The sequence below is a fragment of the Pseudopodoces humilis genome, chromosome 9 (assembly GCF_049639895.1).
Source record: "Pseudopodoces humilis isolate 2021_Gansu_Grassland_sample_001 chromosome 9, ASM4963989v1, whole genome shotgun sequence".
Taxonomy (NCBI): Eukaryota; Metazoa; Chordata; class Aves; order Passeriformes; family Paridae; genus Pseudopodoces; species Pseudopodoces humilis.
Window position 1 is genome coordinate 23763832 of NC_142208.1, and position 25762 is coordinate 23789593.

A 25762-nucleotide genomic window follows, 5' to 3' on the forward strand; every position below is an offset into this window, starting at 1 on the left:
TTCAAAGCTCAGGAACAGAAAGTGACACTTCTTCCACATCCAACACACATCTCTGAATTTCATCTGTCTCTTTACTGCCTCTTTGCAGCTGGAGAGCTCCCATGGACTTCCATAACCTAGAGAAGGGCCTGAAGAGGGGAGGAAGGTGACCTATGTTTGCCTGAAACCATGTCAACTGCAGCCTTGCTTTCCTGGTCAGATTTCTTTGGATGGGAAACTTCAGAGCAAGATTAGAGCCAAGCTGTTCACAACACTGGCTACAAAACAGCTGAATGTGTAGTTTGGCTAACTAAAGGCCCTTTAGAGAATACCACCTACTACACTGAGGTCTAAAAATCAGGTTGAGAATTTTAAATCAGGACTGCTGTACTGGGTGAGACCAATAGTTCATCTAGGCCAGCATCCTCTTCCTGGATGCTAGGGGAAAAACCATGTAGGAATGGGATCTGCCTTACTCTGTTCTGCCCTCCCAGTTCATGGCCCAAGCTGTTCCTCAGTCAAAAGTTGCCTCCAAATCTTAGTGGTCAGTGATTGCCTGCACGTCCCTTCTTCAGAAATCCATGTAAGTATTTTTCTGATACCTTTTTTTCCTTATACCTTTGGTCTCCCCAACATTCTGTGCCAATGAGATCCAGAATTTATTTATGCAACTTGCAAAGAAGCACTTATTTTTATTTATTTTAAATCGTTTTCTGGTTACTTCATTAGGAACACTCCTCCTCTAGCAATGTAAAAATAGCGTACAGTCTGACATTTTTATACCTTATTTTCTAAATCCTGAAGATGTTCCCACTCTCTGTCCTCTCTCTTCCAAACTGTGAGTCCTAATTTATTTATTATCCCTGTATACAGATGCCACTCTGTGCTGCTGATCATTCCTGACAGAGGATCCTCAAATCTCTCCTAATTCTAAGCAAATATATGGACCATATTTTTTCCTGATTAGGGTAGTTAAGAGCCTAGAAGAGGTGACCTAGAAAGGATGTGGAATTTACATGCCTAAAGATACTTATAACTTGACTGGACAAGACACTTAGCAACCTCCTCTAGACTCACAGCTGTCCCTGCTTTAAACATTAAGTTGGTCTAAAGATCTTCTGAAGATCCTTCTACCTAATTTATTGTGGGACTTTATTATTCTACTATTACTACTAAAACCTTTTTAAATGTGGCAGAGACAGAAATTGAGGTCGTGTTCAAGGTATGGGCTCACAATGACTTCAACCTGCTAGAAAAGACGTTTCTTGCTTGCTTCTAATTGTCTAGCACTTGAATTTTCCTCTCTGGCCTTTGACGAGCTCTGTTCCCAAGGATCTGCTTCTGAGTAATGGCAGCTAATTTTGAGTCCATCATCGTATGTGTATAATTAGGATTGTTGTTTCTCATGTGCATTATTTTGCACTTGTCAACACCGAATTTCATCTGCCATTTTACTGCCCACTCAGCATGGAGGGCTGTTTCTGTGACTCTTCACACTCAGCTTGACTATCCCGAACTGCTCTGTAGCATCTGCAAATAAGGTTTTACTGAAACTGCAGTGAAGATAAATGTCTCCACCATTCTGTTTCTTTAAATATCAGTGAAGGGAGTACTCAGATTTTTAGCTCTGCAAATACTTCATTAATTCAGGAAAGCCTAAGAGTGAAATAAACAAACCTAGGTCCCATTTACATTACAAAGAGCTACTATACCGCAGGAACTGACTACAGCACAGGAGACCTAGACACAACTATTACAGTTCAGCATAGGGACACAGTGCAGGCCCCTACATGCTGACATTAGAAGTGGTCATTGCTCCATATGCAACACTTGAATTTCTCTAGATCAGAAAAATTCATCAGTTTTTCTCTCTGGTGCCTGGCTTTAGTAAAAACGCCAAATGACATCAGCAGCAAAGGTAAATCAGATTTCTAGAGTGCACACTCATACCAGTCAAAGAGTTAATAGTAAAAGACGATTTGTTTTGTGAGAATGATTAACCTGACAGCAGTCTCTTTAAAAGAAATCAATGTCTTCATCTAGGCTAGCTAAGGGCTCCTGGCTGGGGAGGCAATCGCTCTCCCCTTTACTAGGGATGGAGAGATCCCAAGGGCCCACAGCTCTCCCTTCCCTTTGCACAGGCCCATAGACACGCAACCCCCCCGTTTTGCACAGCAAGGCTTTGGATGTGCTGACCCTCATCGGTGAGGCAGCCAGTCCAGCCCCACCCTGCAGATCAACAATCTGTTACAGATGGCCTGCTGGCACAGCAAGCCTTCTGCAGAGCCTCACCTGTACTCCCTCTCCTGAAAGAGCTGAACAAGACTGGATCTGCCAGACTCTGTCCCGGATTGTGTGTAGGTTCAGTCCCTCGGCAATCTCCGAAGCAGGGGCAGCCGTCAGCAAATCCTGCTTGTTAGCGAATATGAGCACGGGGACTCCACTAAGCTTTTCTTCATCCAAAAGCTCAGCCAGCTCCTGTATCATTTACAAGGGAGTGGGGTGGGGGGGAAGAGGGTGAGAGGGAAGGGAAGAAAACCTTCAACCACCAGTGCTTGTCTTTAATTAGAAATATATTTAGGGCAAATGCTAGAAGAGTGTTCCAGTGAAACCTAGATCTTATTATATGAGAGCCAAAATGTATACAATCATCTCTGCCCAAGGTTCAAAATTTCTTCCAATTACAGGTTAGAAAAATCTTCATTTTGGTCTGAAATTAGCAGTTGCCTTAAAGGCTACAACTCTGTGTTTTACCAGTCTCTGATCCCAGGAGACCAAAACTGATGAAACAGCAAAAAACCATGTAAATTGGCAGTATGAGGAATCTGTCTTAAGTTATTGCCTGACTGACATGTGTACCTGAGCAACCGTTGACATTGGCCCTGATAGCTTTGCTAATCATGAGTTTCAAGGGGTTGTTCAAAGTTTTAATCACTGCAATTTAAACAGAAGAGGCCTCCCCCCACCCCCCAAAATAGAAATCTCCCTCCCACAGGAAAGTGCTTTTGAAGGCATTGGTTAGCTGAAGGTAAGGTAGATCAGCCTTAATAGATGGATTTTCGCTCCAAATGCACAGCACACATTGGGTGGCATTTTAAAAAATGGGTTTGTTCATTCAAAACAATTTTTTGAATAGCTCAAATCTGAATCTGCGGTGGATCAATGGTGGCTGAAATACTTTGTGTCTAGGTTGTGCAATGGTCTTATGTGAAACTGGCACTCAGTCTCAAGTCACTTCCCTATGGGAACATATGACAAACTCAGCAGAACATGAACCTGTAGGGACTGCTGGCATTGCAGACAGATGAGTATAGGAGATTTTTGTGGCCTCCATATTTAGCTGGAAAGGTCTCATGCTCTCAGATAATGTTCTAACATCTTTTACCTACTGAATAGAACCTTCTGGAATAAACAAGTGCAGTTGGGGAAATGCTAAACTGCAGTGGAAATACAACTCCATCCCCTCAAGAGCAATGTTTGGTTTGGAAGCCAGGATGAGAGGATGGAGTTATAAACAGAACTGGCTGGGAATTTTTCAACCAAATAGGTCTTTCATCTGACACAGCTGATTTATTGAAACCAAAAGTGTTTGTGGAAATATGAGGAGGGGTCTAGGCTGGCTCCGCCTGACTCAGGCAAGTGATCTAGGTTTCTGCTTCCTTTCCATCTTTTTTGCCCAATAAATATTTAATTACTGATATAAAAGGAAATAGCTCCAGCAGGGGAAAGATTCCCCCACCCCTAGAACAACCAACAGTTCTGCTGTTGTGGTGTGTCCATGAGACTTGAGAGGCAAAGGATCAAGTGTCTCCTTCAAAACAGGCAGAACAGAAGGCTTTAATCTACATCTCCCATTTCTGTGGGGTAAATCTATTGCTAGCTATTTTGGGACACTGTCACTTTCTGAATTTTACACAACAAAAGTTTAAAAGTCCTATTTTTGTTCCAGCCTAAAACAAAAAAATGTTACAAAACATCAGAACTTTGCAAAACGGAAATCTTATTTTCTGGTCAGTATTAGTTAGGAAGTTCTTAGCTTTTTTCCAATTACATCCAAAAGACAATCAAGTCAATATGATTTCCATTTCAGCTTTGTAAATAAGAAAATAGGATTCCTCAGGGTCTTGGTTTGGCAAGGTTTAAAGGACTTGGAGAAGTTTGTGCTTTCAGTATTAGGCTCCATTTGCTAGTATTGTATAACTTTAATGAACACTGTTCTATTTAAACGGAATTAGGCTACCTATTTTCCTTGTTTCACATCTACCAAAATAATCTGTATTGATGTTGAAAGGCAAGTCTCTTGAAATGCAAATTTCCTTCATAAACAACAAAATCCTCTTCCTAACTTTTGTGAGCAAGGGGCACTCAGAAGCACTGAGTTACTTCAAAGGAAGCTGGGCATAAGTAACTTACCTGACCTGTTTCTTCAAACCTCTTCCTATCTGCACTGTCAATGACATAGATCTGAAAAAATAAATGACAGGAAAAGTTACTCTTCCCAGAAGACACTCTTCCACAGTAGTATGTGCTTATGTGAGTTGAACCTACTAATTATGCTTTTGGGCACAAATATCCTTGCTATTATTTGCAGCAAATATTGACAAAACTTCACGATGCTCTGAAAGGAGAGGAGCCACCTCTTTTAATGCCAGGGGAGTGGACAACCATGTGGGTAGAATCAGAAAGGAGCTGGCAGCAGTATTGGGGATGCTGTCACCATCTCCACAGCATATATTATCTGAAGAGAACAGGAGACTGCTGGTATTGTTTCAAACTTATTGTTACAGGCTAAAGGAGGGCAAAACCTGAGGAGCCAAGCATGGCCTTTCACCCCAGCAAAGTGTTCAAACACTGGCCTGGTGTGACTATGCCGTGCTGCCCTCTAGCATCACTTCCTCAATAAGCCACCAAGGCACACAGTGGCAGTCAGGTGACATATGTTGGAATGTGTTGGAGACACTGAGTTCATCTCCATCTCCATCAGATACAGCCTCCTGGAGAGGGTGGTTTGGTATGAGGGCTGGATTCAGCCTGCAAGACTTCAGTTGCCATCTAAAAAAATGAGCAACCTCAGTACAACATGCAGGCAAGAATAGACTGGTATCCCTTTTTCATTGCTTGATACGTGAAGGTTTTTGAAGAAGGATGCTGGGACAGCAGACAGGGACAGGACTGGTGACAAACACTGAGCATTTTGCTTCCAGTCACTGCCATACCCCATCAGTAGTGATTGAAGCTGCTAGCATGTCATCTGCATGCTCTTTGGTGGCTTTCAGGGAGCAAGTGTCAGCCTGGTTTTCAGGGAATAGATGAGCACAGCACCCCGCCATCAAGATAAATGGCATCCTTGCAGGCAGTCTCAGCATAAGACTCCATAATTTCGACCAAATAGTAGGGGGAGGGAAGGTCTCTAGCAGCAATATCTATTAAACTATAGGCACTCCCTTAATGAGCAGCATTTGTTTGAAATGGGACCAAACACGCAGCAAGAGAATCTGTATGCAAGGCCTGAGGAGGTAACCCAGCAACCCCCAGCCGCTCTGCAGATCACTTGGGGGCTGATGTGCACTGACAGAGGCTGGGGGACACGCGGCAGGGCTGGACGCAGCTGCGTGGGGATGTGTCAGCAGAGCACGCATCCGCTGCCACGTGCTGGGGACCAGCCCGTGGGCACGGCGGGACACACGGGCCTCTCCCTGCAATGTGATCCCAAGCACGTGCACCAATACTGCATCGGCTACACATGTCCTCCCGGCCCCTAACAAGAATCCACCCCTATGCATCCCATCTAGGGTAGGAAACAGACCAAATGAAAGGAAGAAGCTGCAGGGCTGGCGGTTGTGTTCTGGGGTGGGAGTGGACTGTCGTCTGTCCTCCCTCAGGACATTCCTGGGGAAGTCCACAACACATGAACGCAATGATCGAGTGCTGCTTGTGAACTGAAAGGCGGCACCTTCCATAGTATGGTGCTTCTCTAACTGGGAAGGAATAGCTCTGGGTCCAATCCAGCCAGGCTTTCTCCTGCACCGCTCACTCCTCACTAGGGAGCTGTTTTGCAAGAGGAGAACTAGAGACAACAGTGCTTGGGGCAAAAGCCACAAAAGCACAGCACAGAGAAAGTAAAGTATGTGCCGAGTGCCTACTTCCAAACCAGCAAGCACAGTGCCAAATAGCTGCAGGTGCCTGTCTGAATATGCAATCAGCCAGATATCCACACCTTATTTGCCTGCGTTAAGCTTCCAAATATCACAGGTGTGTGATGCAAGACCAAGCTCTCATTCAAAGGCACCTGCATGGATTTGAATTTGTAATTACTTCCTGCTTTTTAGTACTCTTTAGAGGGTCCTTTCTGTTTTATGCAATACAGTTTAGGAGAAGAGAGAAGCAGGGGGTCCTGGGAACTGTAGTGTGTCTCATATCCAACTTTCTTTTATGGCCAAGGCCACACAAGAGGCTGTTTTTGGCTGTGGTGCTTGGTAACATAGTTTGCCAATTTGAACACCATGTTAGAGAATGGAGATTTGAGAAAGAAATTCCTGTAAAGCTGGGTACCTCCTTTGAGAAACAAGCCAAAACACAACTGGGAGTAAATGGGTTGGGCAGAAATTGCAAGTGGTGGAACTAGATGAAGAAATAGCTTGAGGGATAAGTTGGCTCAATTTATAAATTCACAATCTGCACCAGGTTTGTCAGAGGGCAAAATTGCTGGCTAAAACAGAGGTGAGGACTGGCAAAAGACAGAGCGAACCATCAGCATACACGTGATCCCAGTTTTTGTGCGTATGGAAATAGCAAAGCACTGCCCCAACACACCACTATTCCCCACCAATATCTCCCAGTTTGGAACTGGGTGTCAGCATGACGTGCAGCTACGGGAACTCAAGTCCATCTGTGCACCAGCTATTTCTCTGAATTCACATTGCTGCTTCCCCCAAACTGATTCTGCTTCTATCCACCCATTTTCTTACTCTTATGAAAAGAAGGGGTTTCTCTGTACATTGCTTTAACTGGGGTGAGAGAGGAGCAGGGAAAACAACTGCTTTCATCTTCTTCAGGCTTCAAGTTCACCTTTATTTCTGCACCTCCTATGCAGCACACACTGGGAAGGGTGGAAGCCCACAGGCCAGTGTAGCTCATTGTCTTTGCCAGCAGAGTCTTCCAGATATTGTTTTGTGGTTGCACAGCCTCTGCAGCTTGAGCACCTGCCACAGCAGGCAGAGATCCCAACGCTGCTGCTTTGCAGGGCTGACCTTGATCTGCACACTTACTGCCTCCCCACCACACACAGCACCAGAGCCTGGGCTCAGTGGGCACAGTCACCTCACAGCCACACCATGTCTGTCCTCAACAGCCACAGAGGAGCACAGTGTGTGTCCTGCTCATTTCTCAAACACAGATCTTACCCCATGGAAAATCTCACAGCTTGCTTTGCAAAAGCAGTCAACCAGTTTTATTCAGCAGTGGCTGTCCTCAAACTTTAGATTCCAAATTAAGGCTCAAAAATTAAGATTGGCAAAAGAGAGTATCAGGGGTTTATCAGTCACATGTAAATAACAGCTTCATTTAGACAATGTTTTCTAAGCCTGGAGGCACAGCCAGGCCTTTCAGCAACTGGACACGAGCCTTGGTGAAGAGAGTCCTATTCCTAGTTGCACTGATCTTTCTGTTCAAGTGCACTGAAGCTCCTGACACATTACTGAGTATGTGTGTGACAGGAGGGAGGAATGGTGTCTTTCTGAGAGAACTTCCCACTTTCCCATGGGAGCCTGCAGACCTTGGCTTTTTCTCTGTTCCCACAGGCAATATTGCTTGGGGCAGAGAGAGGCCTGCAGTTTGCCTTCATCTTGGCACATGTGGTTGCATGCTAGAGGTGATCTTTGAAACTAGCCAAGACGGCACCTGGAGGGTCCCAGGGCAATGTGCTCTGGCATGGAGAAACAAAGGTCCTGCATTGTAAATATAATTGTGGTCATCTGTAGCTAATTGTAAGGTAATTATAGCTAAGTTATCAAAACCATTAAAAGACAGTCTTATGATTAAAGGAGCAAAAGTAAAGACAAGGGGTCTCTCTGTGTCCCTTCATCAGAAGCTTTCCTATCTGATGCCAGACAGAGCATTTAATTCTTATACCTCAGTTTCCCCACCTACAAAACAAGGCCATCATACTGACCCACCTCTACACACGATGTTTAAGTCACTAGTGCCCACAACAGGCCTCCAGAGTCTACAGTGAAAGGAGCTATAGATGGGTAAAGTACACATTATTGATGTTCTTTCATTTGAAAGAGACTGAGATGAGAGGAAAGGAACTGGCTATAAACAGCACCATCCTGTGAAAGTAAAAACATGCAACTGAATGATTTCTGCAAACATAACTGTATTTTTCTTACTGCACTCAAGCAATCTTGCCATTTAGCTCAGAATAACTCCTGTTACAATGGCAATGGTGTTGCTGAGGGTTGGGACATTACATTACTTGTTTCTGAATTTCTGGCTAAGACCTTGGAAAGCCATTGCATGAACACAGCATTCAGCTGCAGCCAATACTCACAAGGATATCAGTGTTTTCAAAATAGTTCCTCCAGTATGGTCTGATCTTCCTCTGTCCGCCTATGTCCCATACGTTCAGTTTGAAGCCTTGAGACTGTACACTTTTGATGTTGAAGCCCTGGAAAGAGCAAAAACAAAGCCACATAGAGCATAAACCTGAATGACTGGAGCATGTTCATAGCCAGACATTATCACTTTATATATTCCATGCCTGCAACGTGCAGTGAGATGGGCTGGGCAGCCACAAAGATGGATCAGCTGTAGGAGAGGCACCAGCAAAAGCAGCTGCTAAACCATCAGTTTGTCAGTGTTCTTGGGTCAAGGGTTGATGCTGTCATGGCTATGGAGACATATGATGCAGTTAGTGCCCTGAGAGGGCTCAGCAGGGTGGGTGCAGGAAGAGGTGGGAGAGCTGCAGATAAGGAGAAAACAAGGGCACTGTGAGAAGCAGGATTGAGCTTGTGAAAGCTGAGTAGACAGTCACAACTAATATGAAGCCAGAGGTCTCAGCTCAATTCGACACGACACAGCTAATGCTGGGCTTAAAAGAGCAACAGCTGCACGTCTGAAGGGTCCATTTCATCAATTAGAGCACCAACTGAAAGTGCATTCAAGTAGAAAAACAGGATGTGGCGTGGGCTGGCAACGTGCTGCCACACCACCCAGGGGACCAAGGCTTGGAATGAGGGTGCCAGGGCTGGGAGGTTTGGGAGGCAGCTATAGGGTGGGGGGAAGCATCTCCCACAGCTCTCTAGCAACCTCCTCTGGAGCAATGCTGCAGTGCTTCTCATGGGAGCCATCACTTTCCTCCAACCCCTTAAAGTTCAACAAAAGGGCATGAGAGACATTAGGGAGGAGCACTGGTACAACCCTTGGAGCTGGCTGGGTGAAAGATGCAAAGAGACAAGGGTTTGTCCAGTGCTGCAGCATCCACTCTACATTTCTCCTGTTTGACAAGGACAACAGGAACAAAGTCTCAAACATGCAACCCTAGCATGACTCAAAAGCCTTTTGCAGAACCCCACAGCACTCATCCACTTTTGTACTACCTGACCAATCTGGCCTGAAGCTCTCTGGCTCCTTCAGGAAGCCTCCTCTTAGGCAGAAAAGACACAAACTTAATGGTGCACCAGGCTCCAGTTGTTTCCCCTTTTACTGAAAGACTCTGATGAATCATTAGGGCTTTATATAACATTGCAGGTGGGACCACAGTAACTGCCTCAAGAAGGAAAGACCTTCCTCACCTGTGTTGGGGTGATGTGGCTGATGTCCTCTGATGCCAGCTGTTTCAGGAGTGTGGTCTTGCCTGCATTATCCAGTCCCAAGAGGAGGATTCTCACCTCCTGGTCTGGGGTGCTTTTTAGTTTGCGCAGGATTGACAGTAAACCCTAAATGCACAAGAGAGACCATAGCTGTTATTTCCCCACCCCAACTCTCGTCCCCCAGTATGTCATGTCCTCCTCCCTTGAAATGGATTGTCTGATGGTGGGTCCCGAGACACCCTGAATAATACCCTTCTGCAGTCCCTATTCCCATTTTGTTTCCTACTCCTCCCTTTGACCCTATTTTCTTCTGTCTCAGAGTATCAACAAGGTCTCAGACAGCACAAAAAATGTCACACAGTGGGGTGCCCTGTTGACTGCACTGCTCTTGTCACACAGCTGTTTGGCATTCCCTGTGCCAGGGAGACAGTGCCTGTGTATACCATGTGCAGAAGCTGCAGACCAAGTCCTTGCAAGCTCTTCATTACCTTTATCAGAGGAAAAACCCCATTAATTTGATCTGCCTCCTAGGAAACTGCAGGTTACAATGTACCTGACATTGGTTCTTCTCATAGTAACTCCCTGGTCATCTCAAACCCCGTTTATCTCTCAAAAACATGCTGAACCCATGGGACACGTGCAGTTCTGATTCTCAGGATGTAGCACTTAACAACTATCTCAGATCACCACACATCCTCGCTAAGAAAAGCACAGTGGATTCCAGTCATTAGCCAGGCTCAGCTCTCTGAGCTGACAGTATAACTCAGGATTAGGAAACAGAATATGCAGGTCAGCTCATTTACAACCGTGCACCTTACAGCAGCACACCCAAGCTTTTGTCAGTGCCACCAGTCAGAGATCAGCACCTCTCTAAAATGGCTGGAAAAATATCCTGGATCCTGGCAAGTAACAGTTGCAGCCAAGGGCACAGGAGCAGGCTGTGACACCAGGAATTCCTGGGTGTCTTTGGGCATGCTGCCATGCTGCTCATCAGCCCCTGCATGCCAGGGACCCCTCCTCAGAGCCCAAGCAGCACACACCACACTGACACCCTGCCTGCGGACACAGGTGCTCTTGCTACTCATTTGCCTGAGAAAATCCATGAAAGAAATACACCTACAGCCCACAGCATTCCTGTTCCATCTCTCTCAAACAATTCCCTTGTTGAAGCCCACTAAGACCAAGAGCCAGGAAGAAGTTCAAATATCAGCAGAAAACTGAGCCCATGGGGCCCATATTTCAAGCCTTTTTGTTCTCCCAATAGCAAAATGGAGACAATGCTTCTTGTCGACCTGCAAGGGTGTAATCAGTTGAATGTCTTGAAGTGCTTTGTTGCTATGAGGAACTAAACCCTCTAAATATTCCTGCTGAGAGCCAAGGACTATTTGAGCATTGAAGGTTGCTCCTGATCTGCTCCAGATCACAGCAACCAGAAACTTGTCCTCAAGATAAAGAGCTGCACATTGCAGTACAACTGTCACATCTGCAACACATCCCCCTTCTCCAGCAGTGTCCTTCTGCCCACTCCCAACCTCAGCCATTCAGCAAATGCTGCTTCCGACTGCTCACCTCACTGCTCCCAGGTGGGAGTGCTTTGGAAAGAACTCGGCACTACAGGTCGTGATGCTAAAGCTTTTACTAATGCTCAGAGATTCAAATGCATGTGACATCTGATCCACCCCTGTAAGCATTTGCAATTTCAGAGTAATTTATTTGGTTTCTGTTAAATTACCAGCTACAGCTCAAAATACATGTGCAATATGTAAGAAACAGGGAGAAGGAACTTAGTAAAACTGGGTTTGAAAGGTATCTGTAGAAAGCTGCAGGATTGCCACTGTTGCTGTGCTTTTAAAAAGCACTGTGGAAAGCTGAGGTTCAGAAATTCAGAGCTTGTGCAAGAAACAGCAAAACTGCAGTCTTACTGCCCAATAAGCAGGCTCAAAGTATCACCTATTTAGTATATTTCATAGGTGATAGGCAGGTAAAAAAACTGTGAATCCAGACCCTGCTCAAGAGCTGTGAATTAGTGTGGCACGTGTGTTACATCAAATTAGAAATGGGCTCTGCTTGGTAGAGGGTGCCATGCCTGCTCAGTACAGGCACAGGCACAGTAAATCCCCAAACAGCTTTTAGTTGAAGTGTACAGGCCTGTAACACCATGTGCTGGGCCCTGAGGGCCAGATGCTCACAGCTGGCTCTCACCCACAGGCCCATGGCTAATGAATTTGAAGGGCTGTGTTCAGTGCAGCCAGTCACTGCAAGCCCTGCCAGCCCAGCAGCTCATCTCCCTGGCCACAGTGCCCAACCAATGTTCTACCCTGATGATGGGCTGCACTTCCACACGTCCGAGGGAAGAGAAAAGGAACAGCAGCAAAAATACCTCTAATGGTTACTTGTTTATATGCATGTCCTAAGTGCCCTTGACATCATTAAAAAGCACAAGTTTTAACTGCATGACTAACAACACATTTTCTTTTCACCTGCTGTCAAATTTACAGTTGTGTTTGTTGGCTTGTAAAGCCGTGGATTTCAGCTCCGTGCAGACAGACTCCACAGGAGTAGGAACTCTAAAATTCACATATTCTCCTTCCTTTCTAGGGAAACACTGAATTTGCCATTCTTATGGGCCTGACCCAAAGCCAGTGTACATCAGCCAAAGCACTACTGCTGACTTTGGAGAGCTCTGAATCAGGCCCTATTATTTTAGTTTATTGCTCACAGTTAAAAAAAGAAGCTGTTGAAATGCTAATCCTATTCACAGCTCCACTTGCTAAGAGCAGAGCAGTGTATCCCTGAGCAGATCAGGATTAGGTGCCTTTATATTTCCGAATTCAACTCCAAAATACTGAGCGCAAAGAAATGTATTACAAAGTATTGCTTATCTACCACGGAGCAATTCTCAAGGGTCGGGAAGAGGAACAGTTGTAAATGTTAATAGAGCTTCTCCCATTGTAGATGGATGCTATTTCTGGGCTAGTATGACAGCCTATGAGAAAACGATCAGCATCGTTCCATATTCTACTCAAGTGACACTGCTGCATGGCTGATCACAGGATTATCAAGGGTAGCCAATAGAAGAGAAGATATATATAGAAATAAAAGTATTCTCTAAGGTATAAAGTAAGCTGATTTAAAAGGCTGGAAGACAAGCAAGCCAACACAGAGAACTGGACTTTATTTCAGTAGCTGCCAGCATAGTCTGTAGTTACATGGTCTGTATATACAACTTAAATCAAGAGCCAAATAAGAGTATTGGTTCCTGTGACTGTTACTGTTTTGTAAATAATATTTAAAATGTGAATCCAGCACTCTCCCTGTAGTTAGCAAATATTTAAAACTAAGAAAAGCCATGCACAAATGGGTTTCTCATTTTTTTCTTTTTCATTTTTTTTTAATTGGTTTTATGAGCACACTGGCTAGAAAGACAGAAGGCATTTTCTGACAGCTTAGTAGACTGGAAAAAATAACTCAGCAGAGTTCCCTGCTGCATGCCACCACTATGTGGGACAAGCAGCCCCTCTTGCACACAGACACACACACACACACACACACATTGATGGACAAGCACTCCTCTGCTGGCAAACACAATGCTGAAACTAACAGGCTGAGGAGAGTCAGAAAGCAATGTCTTGCTACTGATGGGAGATGTCAGGTAGAAAGCCATGAAATGGGAAGATCTGGTGCAAAGAGGATGCACAGAAGCAACAGAGGAGGAGCAAATTTTTGAAGCAGGGCAGGTAACAAATGTCTCATGTTGAGACTTAGCCAGTAGTGAGAAGGGAGGATTCCCAGGATGCCTGCATGGCAGCCAGGCCAGTGGCACTCGCTCACTGGAGTGTCCACAGTGAGAAGCAGGATGAGTCTTGAGCAGGCCAGGGTAGATGTGAGCTGGCTGAGGAGCCGCAGAGACGCCTCACAGGAGTGTAAGGGCAGCGTGTCAGCTGCACAAAACTAAGCAGACTGCGGCATCTGTAACAGAGAAGGGAACTGCAGATGCTGCTCAGATAATGAACAGCACAGCATGGCAGCGTGTGCAGCCTTTGGAGAAGGGCAGCCAGACAGAGAACTCAAGGCTGGGCACAGTCAGCCAGCAATCGCTTCTTGGTCACCTCTGGGTTAAGCAAACTATGTCTTATATCAGATTGGCTTGTTTAAAAACATCTTTGTCCTTGGTGGGAGAGGGTTTTCTTTACAAGCACCATGAGGAGACAGACTGATGGGGTCAGCAGTGAGGAGACTGTATTTTCCAGACAGTGAGCAGGGACATTCAATAAGAAAAAGAGACTCCTGACAATTACTGTGAAATCAGAGTGGGGCATTAAATTCAGAGATGCAACTAAATGGGTAAGAGCACTCATAAACACATTGAGCATGAAAGCAAAGCTAACCATCTTATTAGCATCCCTCACAAAACAGGGATGTGTGGTTTTATGAAAGTATATCATTGCTAGGTTTAAAATACCCACCAAATTATCAAAGGACTTTCAATTATAGCTGCATGCAGTAATCCTATTCTCTCAAAAAAAAAAAATCCAACATATATAAAAGTACAGTGACATTTATAGTCCTAGCTAAGGGTTTTGGGGGTTTATTCAGCTTTAAATCCATGCTGTATATGGGTCTCTTGAACAAGTTGATGCATATAACTACATCCTGTACCACAGAAGCCACTGAAAGGAAGATTCACTTTACAGGCCAAAGCAAAAATTGGTTTGGGACAAACAGAGCATTGAGATAATCTGTTTAAATATTGTATCAGATTGGCAGTATAAAGCCATAACGGAAAGAATAATTTTCCTTTGTACTGAGGGCTGGATTCACGGGGCATGGATAAAAAACATGGCCCGCAAGCTGCTGCAAAGCACAGTTGATTCTTATTAGGAAAGAGAAGTAAATGTATTCTATTTAACTTTATTAGCCACAAGGCTCAGATAATGAATTTAAAATAAAACCACCCTCAGTCACCACCAATTGCTTATCTACTAGATGTGGATGTTTAGGTAGAACCAATTCACTTCACTAAGATGCAATACAGCCACAAAGCTCAGCAGCTCAGCCTGCCATTACGACCACATCTCCCCCATCTCTACACCCCTGCAGAGACACCCTCTTCCCTGCTACTGCAACCACAAGTCACTTGTCTTTATCCTCAAGGCTCATCTCAGCCAAGAACATTTTGCCATTGAGATGACAACTCCTGTCTCCCCACAGCTCCCCAGCACTGCCGAGCTCTATTCTCAAACTTCTGTGACTTACAACCGTGGGAGAAACTTCACAAAATATCCATAAAACCAGCCCATGATTCTTCTGCTAATTCCTTCTCTGCCACACCTACAATCCTTGATGAGGTTTAGGCAGCAAAAATGTCAAGTTCAAACCTGTCTTGGATTCTGCTTATTCATATCAGTTGGTTATCTCTCCCCCCCAACAGACTGTATTTCCATGGCATGGAAGCACCTCCATGCCCTGCTGGCACAGCACCTAGCACAGCTCTGGGCACCAATTTATTGACTTTCAATTAAACAATATGGTTTCAACAAAATGGCATTTAAAAAGTCACCATTTTTAAAGAGTAAGTTGAAGATAGAGGATACACATGACGATTTCAGAAAGTCACGCAGGGGGAGCTGACACAGGGAAGGACGAGGGGCTTAGCTGAGCCAAATATCCTGCCTTGCACAGTTGATAGATGAGGCTACATTTGTCATCCAGGGTGCAATCCTGCACACACAGAGCTGGAGGAGGGGAGTCCTTCCTGACAACTGCACTGATTAGCTGGTGCCCTGAAGAATGACGTCTGATTACCTTTATCTCCGGCTGCAGAACTGCAAATGTCACTAATGGTCATAAAATCATCCAGTCTTTTTCAAAATACAACCAAAGTAAATTAATCTATTGAGCACAGTTTATTCAATACTTCTTACTCTGGCAAAACTCCCAAAAAATCATTTGCTTGCTGCATGTCTCCACCATATGGTGTCATTCAATGCAGACTTTCTTTCCTGCATTGAAATCCAAAATTTAATGGAGTCAAGTCACCTACAGAGTTTTTCCAGCTCAAACCTACTAATGTAGTTTTCTGTCAAAGAGGTCACACAGCTCTTTCCAGTTTGATACATAAACCAATACCAGCATGATTCCTCTTTTCATAATTAAAATCAAACTCCTCTGGTTTCAGCAGGTTTGAAAGGAGTATTTTGCCCTGTGCAGAAAAGAGCCAGTGCCCAGCACTGGACAATGTCAGCAGTCTCTGTCTAGTTTCAGAACTTCAAAGTCTTGGCCAGTGATTGGTATACTCTCCTATCTGCAGATGATTTCTCCTATCAACCTCTCAGCAATCAGTAAAATAAACCAAAAAACATGACATTGAACTGTACTGAAAACTAAAGTAGTGAGACATTTATAATCCTTGAAAGCTTTTTTTTTTTACAGGACCATTTTAAATAGAGCCTTACTGCCAAGGAACATGGGACAAAAGAAATAATTTCTAGGTATGAGGTATGCCTAGAGCAGGCAAGACATAGATGCTGCTTTTCCTAGAAACATGAGCTGAAGACCAGGAGAAACATGCCTGATTATGCATTTAGGTATGCTGGTATTTCATCCTCTTCACCAGATGTGCCTTATGTCAGCTAGACACTCTGTGACTCAGTTTCCTTGACTATAAAACAGGGCCACACTGACAAATCTGGTTTTGACACAGCGATGTCATCTCAAATCAATGGTTTTAGAAAAACACAAGACATCCTCTGGCCCCAGCATCTATCAATAACATACCATGTCTCTTGGTAAAGATTGTTATTACAATGACGAGGAAGCCACAAGCTCTGCTTCACACAGCATTTCCTAAACTTTGGAAAGCAGCATATTCTTTCATGTAGCAGCCTCCCTTCGCCCTTACCATGCGCCCACTGCAGATGCTGCTTAACAGTGCCAAAGACTTCAGCACTACACATCTCTCATGGTTTGCAGTTTTATAGCTCATCCTTCCCTCCGTGCTCCAACTATGACTTTCCACCACTCCTGCCCCACAGCTGTGAGAAATGCTGGTATGCTCTGCAGAAGAAGACACTTCCCCTCTGTACTTAATCACTTGGATGAACACTGAAATAATTTAAACCTCAGCATTAACCCTCTTATCAATGGAGTTGGAGCAAGCAGTCGTTGAGGGGAGTTTAAGCACGTCCCAGTGCAATTGGGACATGGCAGGAACGTGCTCACGGGCACCTACCACGGCTCAGATGACAAGAAGTAAATTGTTACATCAAGCTGTCTGGATGATTTCTGACTGCTGACCCACACCCCCAGGCTGCCATAGCTGCTTTGGATATATTTGCTGCTGTTTCAGAGTTTCTACCACAAATGATTATTCTGTTTTAGTGAAAGTTGAGAATCTAGAGAGGTAGTGCAGTCCTCTGCCCAATCCAGCCAGCCCACAAAGCACCCCAAAGTGCCACCCACCCTGCCTGAGAGGCTGTAATTCAAAAACCAATTCCAAGAAATGGAAAATAGACAAAGAGGCAGTAAAATGTATCAAATAAACCTTAACACTGTCTTAACACTGGAGAACACCCGGTCCACCCTCTCCACACACAAAGCGCCTGGATAAGAGCAGCCAGATCCCAAACTACACCAGCTTATCAGGACACCATAAGGTAGAAGAGCAGATCTGGAAGCTGCAAGCCAAATGCATCCCACAAAGCACTGCACTGCTGGAGGCAGCTGCCCTCATCTTTACAGCAGATGTCCATTTGATAGCTTTGATGCCTGGTGTGACATGCCCCATCACCAACTCATCTAAAATAGAGCAGATCCCACGGGCTTTATCTCAATCTCCTTTTCTGTGGCCCAGCAGGTATGGATGCAGCCAGAATTAACCCAGTGAAGATGAGAAGCTGCCTTTGGTGCTCTTGCTTACACCTCCTCCCATGCACAAATCCCTCTACTTGCATGAATCCAGCTTGTGTCCAGAGGGCTTCTGGACAAAATAAAGCTTTGCCCTTGGGAAAGCTCCTTCCCCATTGCTATTTCCTTCTGCTGGTGCTCTCTCTTCATGCAGCATCCTCACGAGTAGCTCCACATCCATGGCAGCTCCCTCTCACCACCCCTCACCCATAGTCCCAACCCCTCCTTCCAGTCCTCGCTGCACTTTGCCAGCATCCCACTTGTCTCACCTCAACTGCTCTGGCATCTAAACCCAAATTGTTTCCAATGCCTGGATGACCCTGGTCCATCATGCAATCTTCCTCCAACCTCAGCTTAGACTGCACTACATCCTCACCACCTCAACTGTCTCACAGCATTGTCCTCTACTTAAGACACCCAGTTTTTCCTCAGCTCATGTGGCTACCTCTCAAACAATTTATTTCTCTCTTCTGAAACTTCTTTTCTCCCTGGGATCTTTATTTCTCTTATCAACATCAAAACTAGACTTCCAGTCTTTCCCACAGTTTATTCTTATTTCTTCTGTTCAACACAGACTGTCCCTCATCTTGCCAGCCCACGGCAGAAAACCCCAGGGCACAAAACATCCCAGAAAACTATCCTAGCCAGCCAAACATCGACTGTGTCTTCCCAATGACTCACCAGACTGTCCATCCCACCCAACTGGCAGTTTTCTTCTAGCCCCTGAGCACCTTGTCATGGCCATCTCCAAGCACCTTCATCCAGTCTCTCTCTGCCATGACTGAAATCCCCTTCTAAACCTGTGTATCAAAACCCAGCCCTTCCACCTCAGCAAGCTCTCTTCCAGCTCCCTCAATTCCTATAACCAGGATTCAAGTCTCATGGTGGCCTCCTCCACCCTTGACTGGATTGTCTGGTGCACCTTTAGAGTCACAGCTGCTCCCAGACTCTTCACTCTGAACACTGCCTTCCATCCTTACCAGGTTCTTCCATTGCTTATCCCTCCTCAGGCCACTGCCATCCTGGTCCACAGCCCCACCAAGCACCCACCTTCCATCACACCTTCCACACCTTGACTGAATCAACTCCAGCCATAATGATTCCATCCCAACAAAGACATCCCCACAGCATTCTTGAGCCTCCCAGCCTCTGCTAGACCTGATTCACAGAATCACAAAGTCAATTAGATTGGAAAAGACCTCAGAGATCATCAAGTCCAAGCTATGACTGAACACTTACATGTCAACTAGAGCACGGCACCAAGTGCCATGTCCGATCTTTCCAATCTTTCCCTAAACACATCCAGGGGTGGTGATTCCACCACCTCCCTGGGCAGTCCTTTACAACATCACTCTTTCTGTTCATATTCAATATTCAGTCTGAGCCTCCCCTAGCACAGCTCAAGGCTACTTCCTCCTGTCCTGTCACTTGGGTCACTTCTGCCTGGGAGAAGAGGCAAATCCTCACCTGTCTGCAATCTCCTTTCAGGTAGCTGGAAAGTGATAAGGTCACCCCTGAGCTTCCTCTTCTTCAGACTGCACAATCCCAGCTCCTTCAGCCACTCCTCATGGGACTTGTGGTCCAGGCCCTTCACCAGTTCTGTTGCCTTTTTTGGGACTCAACCTCCTTTTTTGTGTCCCCCATAATGTCTGGGTGCTGCCAGGGCTCCAATCACAGCCAGGGTCTTCCATGGTTGGAGGCCCCAAACTTACACTGTTCTCATCCCTTTCTAAGGGTGCCCAAACCTGCACAGCCCCAGCCTCCCATGCCTGACTGGCACCACAGGTGGGCACTCAGACCCCAGGCCAGCCAGACTCCCCAGGTGGGTGTCACACAATCACAGCATGGGTCAGGCTGCAAAGGACCACAGTCAGTCAGCTGGTCCAACCTCCTGCTCAGGCAGGGTCATCCTTGAGCACAAGATCGTGTCCAGATGGTTCTGGAATATCTCCAGTGAGGGAGACTCCACAAACTCTGGGCAATCTGTTCCAGTGTGTGGTCACCCACATAGCAAAGTTCTTTCTTGTATTCGGGTGGAATTTCCTGTGCATCAGTTTCTGTCCTTTGCCTCCTGTCCTACTGCACCGAGCAGAGCCTGGCTCGGCCCTCCTGGTTCCATCGCCTTGGCACCCCCTCTCATGGCCCGAGGCCTGCCCGTGCCTGCCATGAGCCCTGTCGGGCCCGACAGACCCTCCGGCCCCCATCATCCCACGCTCCGCGTGAGGATCATCCATGGCCTCAGGCGCCCCTGGTCGCGCTGGCCGTGGCCCCCCACCCCACCCCGCCCCGCTGGCCCTGGCCCGGGCCCCAGCCCCGCTCGCCCCCGCTCACCCCCGCCCGGCTCACCATCCTCGGCGCGGCCCGGGGTTACCATGGGCAACTGCGTCACACCCACCCCGCGCGCCGACGTGCCCGCGCCGGGGGGAGGAGCCAACGGCGGCTCCGCCCCCAAACGGCGCACGCGTACGAGGGCGGCCCCGCCGGGGAGGTGGGCGCGGCCACTCGGAGCTCTGTGATTGGCTGAGAGCGGCCACGCGTCGGAGCGCGGGGGCGGGTGAGCGACACGTGGGCGGGAGGCGGGAGAGGGGCCTGGGACCGCAGGTGGGGACACGTGGGGACGCGATGGGACGGGCTGGGCTGGGCTGGGCTGGGCTGGGGCGGGGCCGTGCCGTGCCGTGCCGTGCCGTGCCGTGCCGTGCCGGGCTGGGCTGTGTTGAGCAGTGCCGAGTCGACATAAAGCGTGCGGAGCTGCGCTGGAGGTGTGCCGGGGCTATGCCAGGCCGAGTTGTGCTGTGCCTTACAGAGAAGGGCAAGGAAATTAGTGAAGTCTGGAGCTCAAGTCTTATGAGGAGTGGCTGAGTGAGCTGAGAGTGTTTAACCTGGAGAAAAGGCTCAGGGGGACCTTATCGCTGTCTACAACTACCTTTGAAAGGAGGTTGTAGCCTGCTGGGAGCGGGCCTCTTCTCACAGGCAACCAGCGACAGGATGAGAGGATATAGTCTGAAGCTGTGCTAGGGGAGGTTCAGGTTGGACATTAGTAAGAATTTCTTTACAGAAGGGTGATTAGATACTGGAAAAGACTACCGAGGGAGGTGGTGGAGTCACAGTCCCTGCAGGTGTTTTAGGAAAGACTGAACCAGTGCCATGCTGTAGTTTGACATGGTGGTGTTTGGTCATAGGTTGCACTCAGATGATCTCAGAAATACTTTCCCGCCTAATTAATTTTGTGATTCTGTGCTGTGCAACAGTGGGGGTGTGGCGCAGCACCCCAGGGAGCATGCAGGGAAATTCCATGGCAGTGCAGAGTGGCATTAGAGGGATGTGCAGGATGGTGCCATGGGGGCACAGCACAGTGTGGGGGTGCTGTGCTCTGCACACACAGAGGCTGCAGAGTAGTGCCCCTGTAGGAGTGCCTGCAGGGCAGCCTTCTGGAGGGTTGAGTAGGGCCCTACAGTGCTGTGCAGCACTATACCACCCCAAGGAGAGGGTGCCAGGTGCTGTGGGGTGCACCACAAGTAGGGCAACCCAAAGCAAGGAGGGTGATGTGTGAAGGAGCAGCCTGACTGCAGTGTTCTGCTGATAGCAGGAGTGCAGGGGCCTCCTGGGCTCAGGGCTGCTGAAAGTCCAATTTTCCTGTTAAACATAAACCTGCCATGGCTCTCACCCAGCTGACTGCTCCTGTGGCCGTGGCAGACATGCACTCAATGAGCAAGCAAGGCAGGATCATACTGAGTGGCCTTTTCCCCCTGCCCAGACCTACACAAAGATGGCCACAGTTTCCCTTGGCTTCAACATCGACTCCCCATGCTGGGACCAGAGCACCTTTGTGGGGCGCCTGAAGCACTTTCTCAACATCACCGACCCTCGGACAGTGCTGGTGTCGGAGGAGGAGCTGGACCGGGCCAAGGCCCTGGTGGAGGGCTGCAGGTGAGGGGCAGGGGTGCAGCAGGGGCAGGCACCATCCCTGCGTTCATAGCTATGCCAACCACAGTGCAGTGTTGCAGGGGGATGGAGGCAGTCATTCTCAAGGAGGTATGCTGTGATGTAACATCTGTTGCAGGTAGTTTTGGGGGAATTTCCCAGGCTTCTCCCAGGAGCCTCAAGCTGTGACATGCATCCTTCTCAAGAGATGTTTCCCCTGCCTTTCATGTGGTGCCCGGAGCTCTGTGCCTCGGCAGTGCCGGGTGCTGGTGGGACTGTGCAGCTTCCCCTGATGGTCTTTGGGCTTGCAGGGCTGGGCTGGTGCCACCAGGAAGCAGCCAGGAGCAGCTGCTCTATGCCAAGAAGCTGTACGACTCAGCCTTCCACCCTGACAGTGGTGAGAAGATGAACCTCATTGGGAGGATGTCCTTCCAGGTGCCGGGGGGCATGGCCATCACTGGCTGCATGCTCCAGTTCTATCGGTGAGTTCCTGGGTACACCAGATTGGGGAAACAGCCCTGACAGCCCCCAGCCCCTCTCAAACTCCCCGGTGGCCAGAGCATGGCCAGGCCACCTCCTCTGGGGCTGAGTGCTACCCAGTGCATGCCCATGGCTGCTGTGCTTGCCTGTGTGCTCAAGCCCAGTGTCTCTGGGCTCTGTCCCCAGTGCCCAGCCTGTGGTAGAAGCACCACAGATCCCGCTGGCCCCTGGCATGGCTGGTGATAGTCTCACCTCACCCTGAGCTCAGCTGAGCTCAGTGCCCCTGTAATGATTAATGCAACCAAATCCTACTTGGCTCCTGCTCTTGGTCTGTGGCCCATGGCAGTCTTTGGAACTGAGGACCAAATGTGCCCCTAGGCCAGGCTGCTTCAGCATCCCCACCCCTGCTGACAGCTCTATCCATTTCCCTTCTCCACCCCCTTGCATTCCAAAGCATGCTTAGACCCACATCTCCTGCCCCACGTCAGTGTCCCTGAGACAGCAGTAAAGACCCAGGCACCCTTGTTCCCCAGAGCCACTTCTGTCCCCATGTGTCCCCTCCTTGCTGCTTGCTTTGACAAAGGCTTATCTCAGCCCAGCAGAGGATGGCTGCCACCCTGCTGAGAGCCATGTTCTCCCACCCCTGCCCAAGTGCCTTGCACAACTGAGCCCCCCCCTTCCCTTGCTCCCCAGGGCAACCAGAACTCCTGGGATCATTTCCCAGCTCTGCCATTAGCTTGTCACTTTGCCACAGTTCCTGCCAAAGTTTCCCTATGGAATCACCATGATGAGTGGATTGCAGGCATCTTGGCTGTCTCCTTGCCAAACCTGGCCACGGGCTCAGCCCAGATGTCCCTGACAGCCCTTTGGTGCTCTCCTGGTCCCTTCCCTCCACAGGACAGTGCCTGCTGTGATTTTCTGGCAGTGGGTGAACCAGTCGTTCAATGCCTTTGTCAACTACACCAACCGCAACGCTGCTTCCCCCATCTCTCTGAGGTGAGCGGCCCCCACAGGATGGAGTGTGTCCATTTGATGCACCCCTGGATGCCCTGTAAAGACCCCTTATGCCGTGTCTTGGGCACAGAAGGAGCAGGGCTGAGTCAGAGTTGGTGATTCTGTTGTCTCCCTGTTGTCTCCCTTCACCCCAGGCAAATTGGGGTGGCTTATGTCACGGCCACTGGTGCAGCCCTGGCCACCGCAGTGGGACTCAACCTCTACACCAAGGTAGGCCAGGCCAGGGCCAGGTGGGGCAGCTGGGCACATCCTGCTCTCCTGTGCTGATGCCAGCCTGTTTCCTGCAGCGAGCCCCTCCCTTGCTGGCCCGCTGGGTCCCATTTGCAGCTGTGGCTGCTGCCAACTGTGTCAATATCCCCATGATGCGGCAACAGTAAGTGTCACACGTGGCTGGGGCACTTGAGGGACCCAGCTCCCTCCAAAGGCAAGCTGGGCTGCCTGGCCTTCCTGCCTTGGATTCCCATCCTGGGAGCTGGAGGGAGGTGAACTGGGGTCTATGCATTTGCAGTGCTGTGTCTGTGGTGGAGGGTGCTGGGTAGGATAGCTCAGCCTCCACCTAGAGCAGGAGGGGGATTTTTGGCTGAGGATAGCTGTTCTGGAATCTGTGCTGGAAGTTCCCTTGGACCCAAAGATCTGCATGTCATGAGAGAACCCCAGCCCATGATATAGTGATGCTGGGACACCCCAGTTGGGGTCCTTGTGGTGACCTATGTCTGCTGCTTTGGAGTTTCCCACAAGTCACAGCACAAGGAGCTCAGGTGCTGTGTGAGGGACTGTGCCCTGGCTCAGCTGCATATCCCAGGCAGTGTCTGTCCCTAGCACGGCCAGATCCTGCTTGCAGCTGTGCCCTGAAGATGGCAGCATCGGCTGAGCTGGGGACCACGCTGCCCCAGGGTGCTGGAGCCCCGGGCAACCGGGTCTGCTGTGTACAGAGAACTCCCCTGGCATCCCCTTACCCTGTTGCTGTGTCCTCATGCTTTCCCGGCCATCCCATCCTCCACTCACAGCTGCCTGTGCCCTTCAGGGAGATCATCAACGGGATCACAGTGACAGATGAGAACAACAACGAGCTCGGATGCTCCAGGGTGAGTCTGGGGATGGGGATACGGGTTGGGGCATGGCACTGCTGGAGCTCACCTGCTGATTTTGCTTGCAGAGGGCAGCAGTGAAGGGCATCGCACAGGTTGTGCTCTCCAGGATCACCATGGCAGCACCAGGCATGAGTGAGTGTGGGGCAGGAGGGTGCACAACTGAACTGGGGACTCTCCAGGACCCACCACTTTGCCCTGCCCTGCTTGAGTTTCCCTCATGAAGAAGAGGAAGGGTGGCCCTACATCCAGATGGCATTTGCTCTCCTCATCCAGCCATTCCCATCAGATGCTTCCCAGTCCCCTCCATGCCAAACCACAGCCTGGGAGACAGGGGGTGCTCCTATGGCAGTTTGGCCCCACAAGGATGCATCTCATGCTCTTTGGCCCTAGCCCCTCACCCTGCAGCCCAGCACCCCCTCTGCTCCTGAGACTCTTGACATGCTGCAAGCCCAGAAGGAAGGACAGAAGCATGAGGAGCACAGACCATGCTGCCTGGGTGATGGATGTGTGGGGGTCTTGTGTCAGGTCCTTGCTGTCGACAAACACCCAGTAGCCCCCAGCATAACTAGCTGCTGCCATGGCCTCCAGGTGGATGGTCCTGCTGGGACAGCCCTGCAGGCTGGCTAGCAGGATAGCTGTTCTGGGATCTGGGCTGACCTTTGCTCTCTGTACCTAGTTATTTTGCCCATCATCATGGAGCGGCTGGAGAAATTCCCCTTCATGCAGGTGAGTGCATGTTTCTCCTGCCAGTGGGTTCTGTGGTGCCCCAGCCCTGCTTCCCAGCTGCTGATATGCTGGGGATCAAATGGGGAGTTGCAGAGCCTGGCTTGCTTTGCTCCCTACTTCAGTCATTGATGCACCAATGGCCTCTCAAGTGACATGAGGAGGCTGTGGGAGGGTGACAGGGTTTGGTGCACACCAGAGGTGTTGGGCATTCAGCCCTACTGAGGGGAGAAATCTGCCCACCCTGTGAGTGGGTCTTGTGGTGAGACCAGGAGCTCATTCCTGGCTCTTCTCTTGCAGCGGATCCGGGTTCTCCACGGGCCTCTGCAGGTGCTGCTCTGCGGGGGCTTGTAAGTATCTCACTGCTCAATTGCCTGTGAGTGCCTGGAGTACAGCTCCAAAGAGATGCTTCAAAAAATACCTCTTTCCCAGAAGGGATCGCAAATCTGCTTACCTTTGAGCTTGGGCTTTCCCCGGTTATTGGGAATCATGGGGTGTGAGCAGATCCTCTTGGGCTGAAATTCCTATGGCTGAAGGGCAAACAGGCTGGGATCCCCAAGACTAATGCTCTGCTCTTCTCTGTCCCACAGCCTCCTGTTCATGGTGCCAGCAGCCTGCGCCCTCTTCCCCCAGAGATGGTACCTGTTCCACTGTTTCCCCTCTTGCATGGGATCTCAGGAGCCTTCTTCCTCCGCTAGTTCTTCTCTGCCCATCCCAGGCAAAGCATGATGGGCACCCACCCTTCAACCCAAGGCAGTGCCTGCCTGTACACGCTGGTGCTCAGGGCAGCAGGAGAGCATATGGTTCCCCTGCTCTGTGAGCTCTGTGCTGGGAGTG

General features: G+C 48.7%; 2 protein-coding genes across 9 annotated transcripts in view; one reads left to right on the forward strand and one right to left on the reverse strand.

The window, feature by feature from the left end:
* The window catches only part of ARL3 (ARF like GTPase 3), a 37787-nt gene extending 17637 nt beyond the window's left edge, over positions 1–20150 (reverse strand). The window contains exons 1-5 of one of the 3 annotated variants that reach the window (XM_088059938.1): positions 20043–20150; positions 9774–9917; positions 8531–8647; positions 4393–4443; positions 2272–2457 (exon numbers count right to left, since the gene is read on the reverse strand). In XM_088059938.1, the coding sequence (XP_087916064.1) occupies positions 2272–2457; positions 4393–4443; positions 8531–8647; positions 9774–9917; positions 20043–20045 (501 nt within the window). In that variant the 5' untranslated portion in view covers positions 20046–20150. Of the gene's footprint in view, positions 1–2271; positions 2458–4392; positions 4444–8530; positions 8648–9773; positions 9918–20027 lie in introns of all 3 variants that reach the window. The other 2 variants (XM_088059937.1, XM_014250477.2) reach the window with 2 other exon arrangements.
* SFXN2 (sideroflexin 2) overlaps positions 1–25762 on the forward strand; it is a 31486-nt gene that overhangs the window by 4122 nt on the left and 1602 nt on the right. The window contains exons 1-11 of one of the 6 annotated variants that reach the window (XM_088059936.1): positions 20160–20250; positions 21451–21623; positions 21929–22099; positions 22995–23093; positions 23246–23321; positions 23399–23484; positions 24136–24196; positions 24268–24334; positions 24879–24928; positions 25226–25275; positions 25516–25563. In XM_088059936.1, coding sequence (XP_087916062.1) covers positions 21463–21623; positions 21929–22099; positions 22995–23093; positions 23246–23321; positions 23399–23484; positions 24136–24196; positions 24268–24334; positions 24879–24928; positions 25226–25275; positions 25516–25563 — 869 coding nt within the window. In that variant the 5' untranslated portion in view covers positions 20160–20250; positions 21451–21462. The other 5 variants (XM_088059933.1, XM_005520701.3, XM_088059934.1 and 2 more) reach the window with 5 other exon arrangements.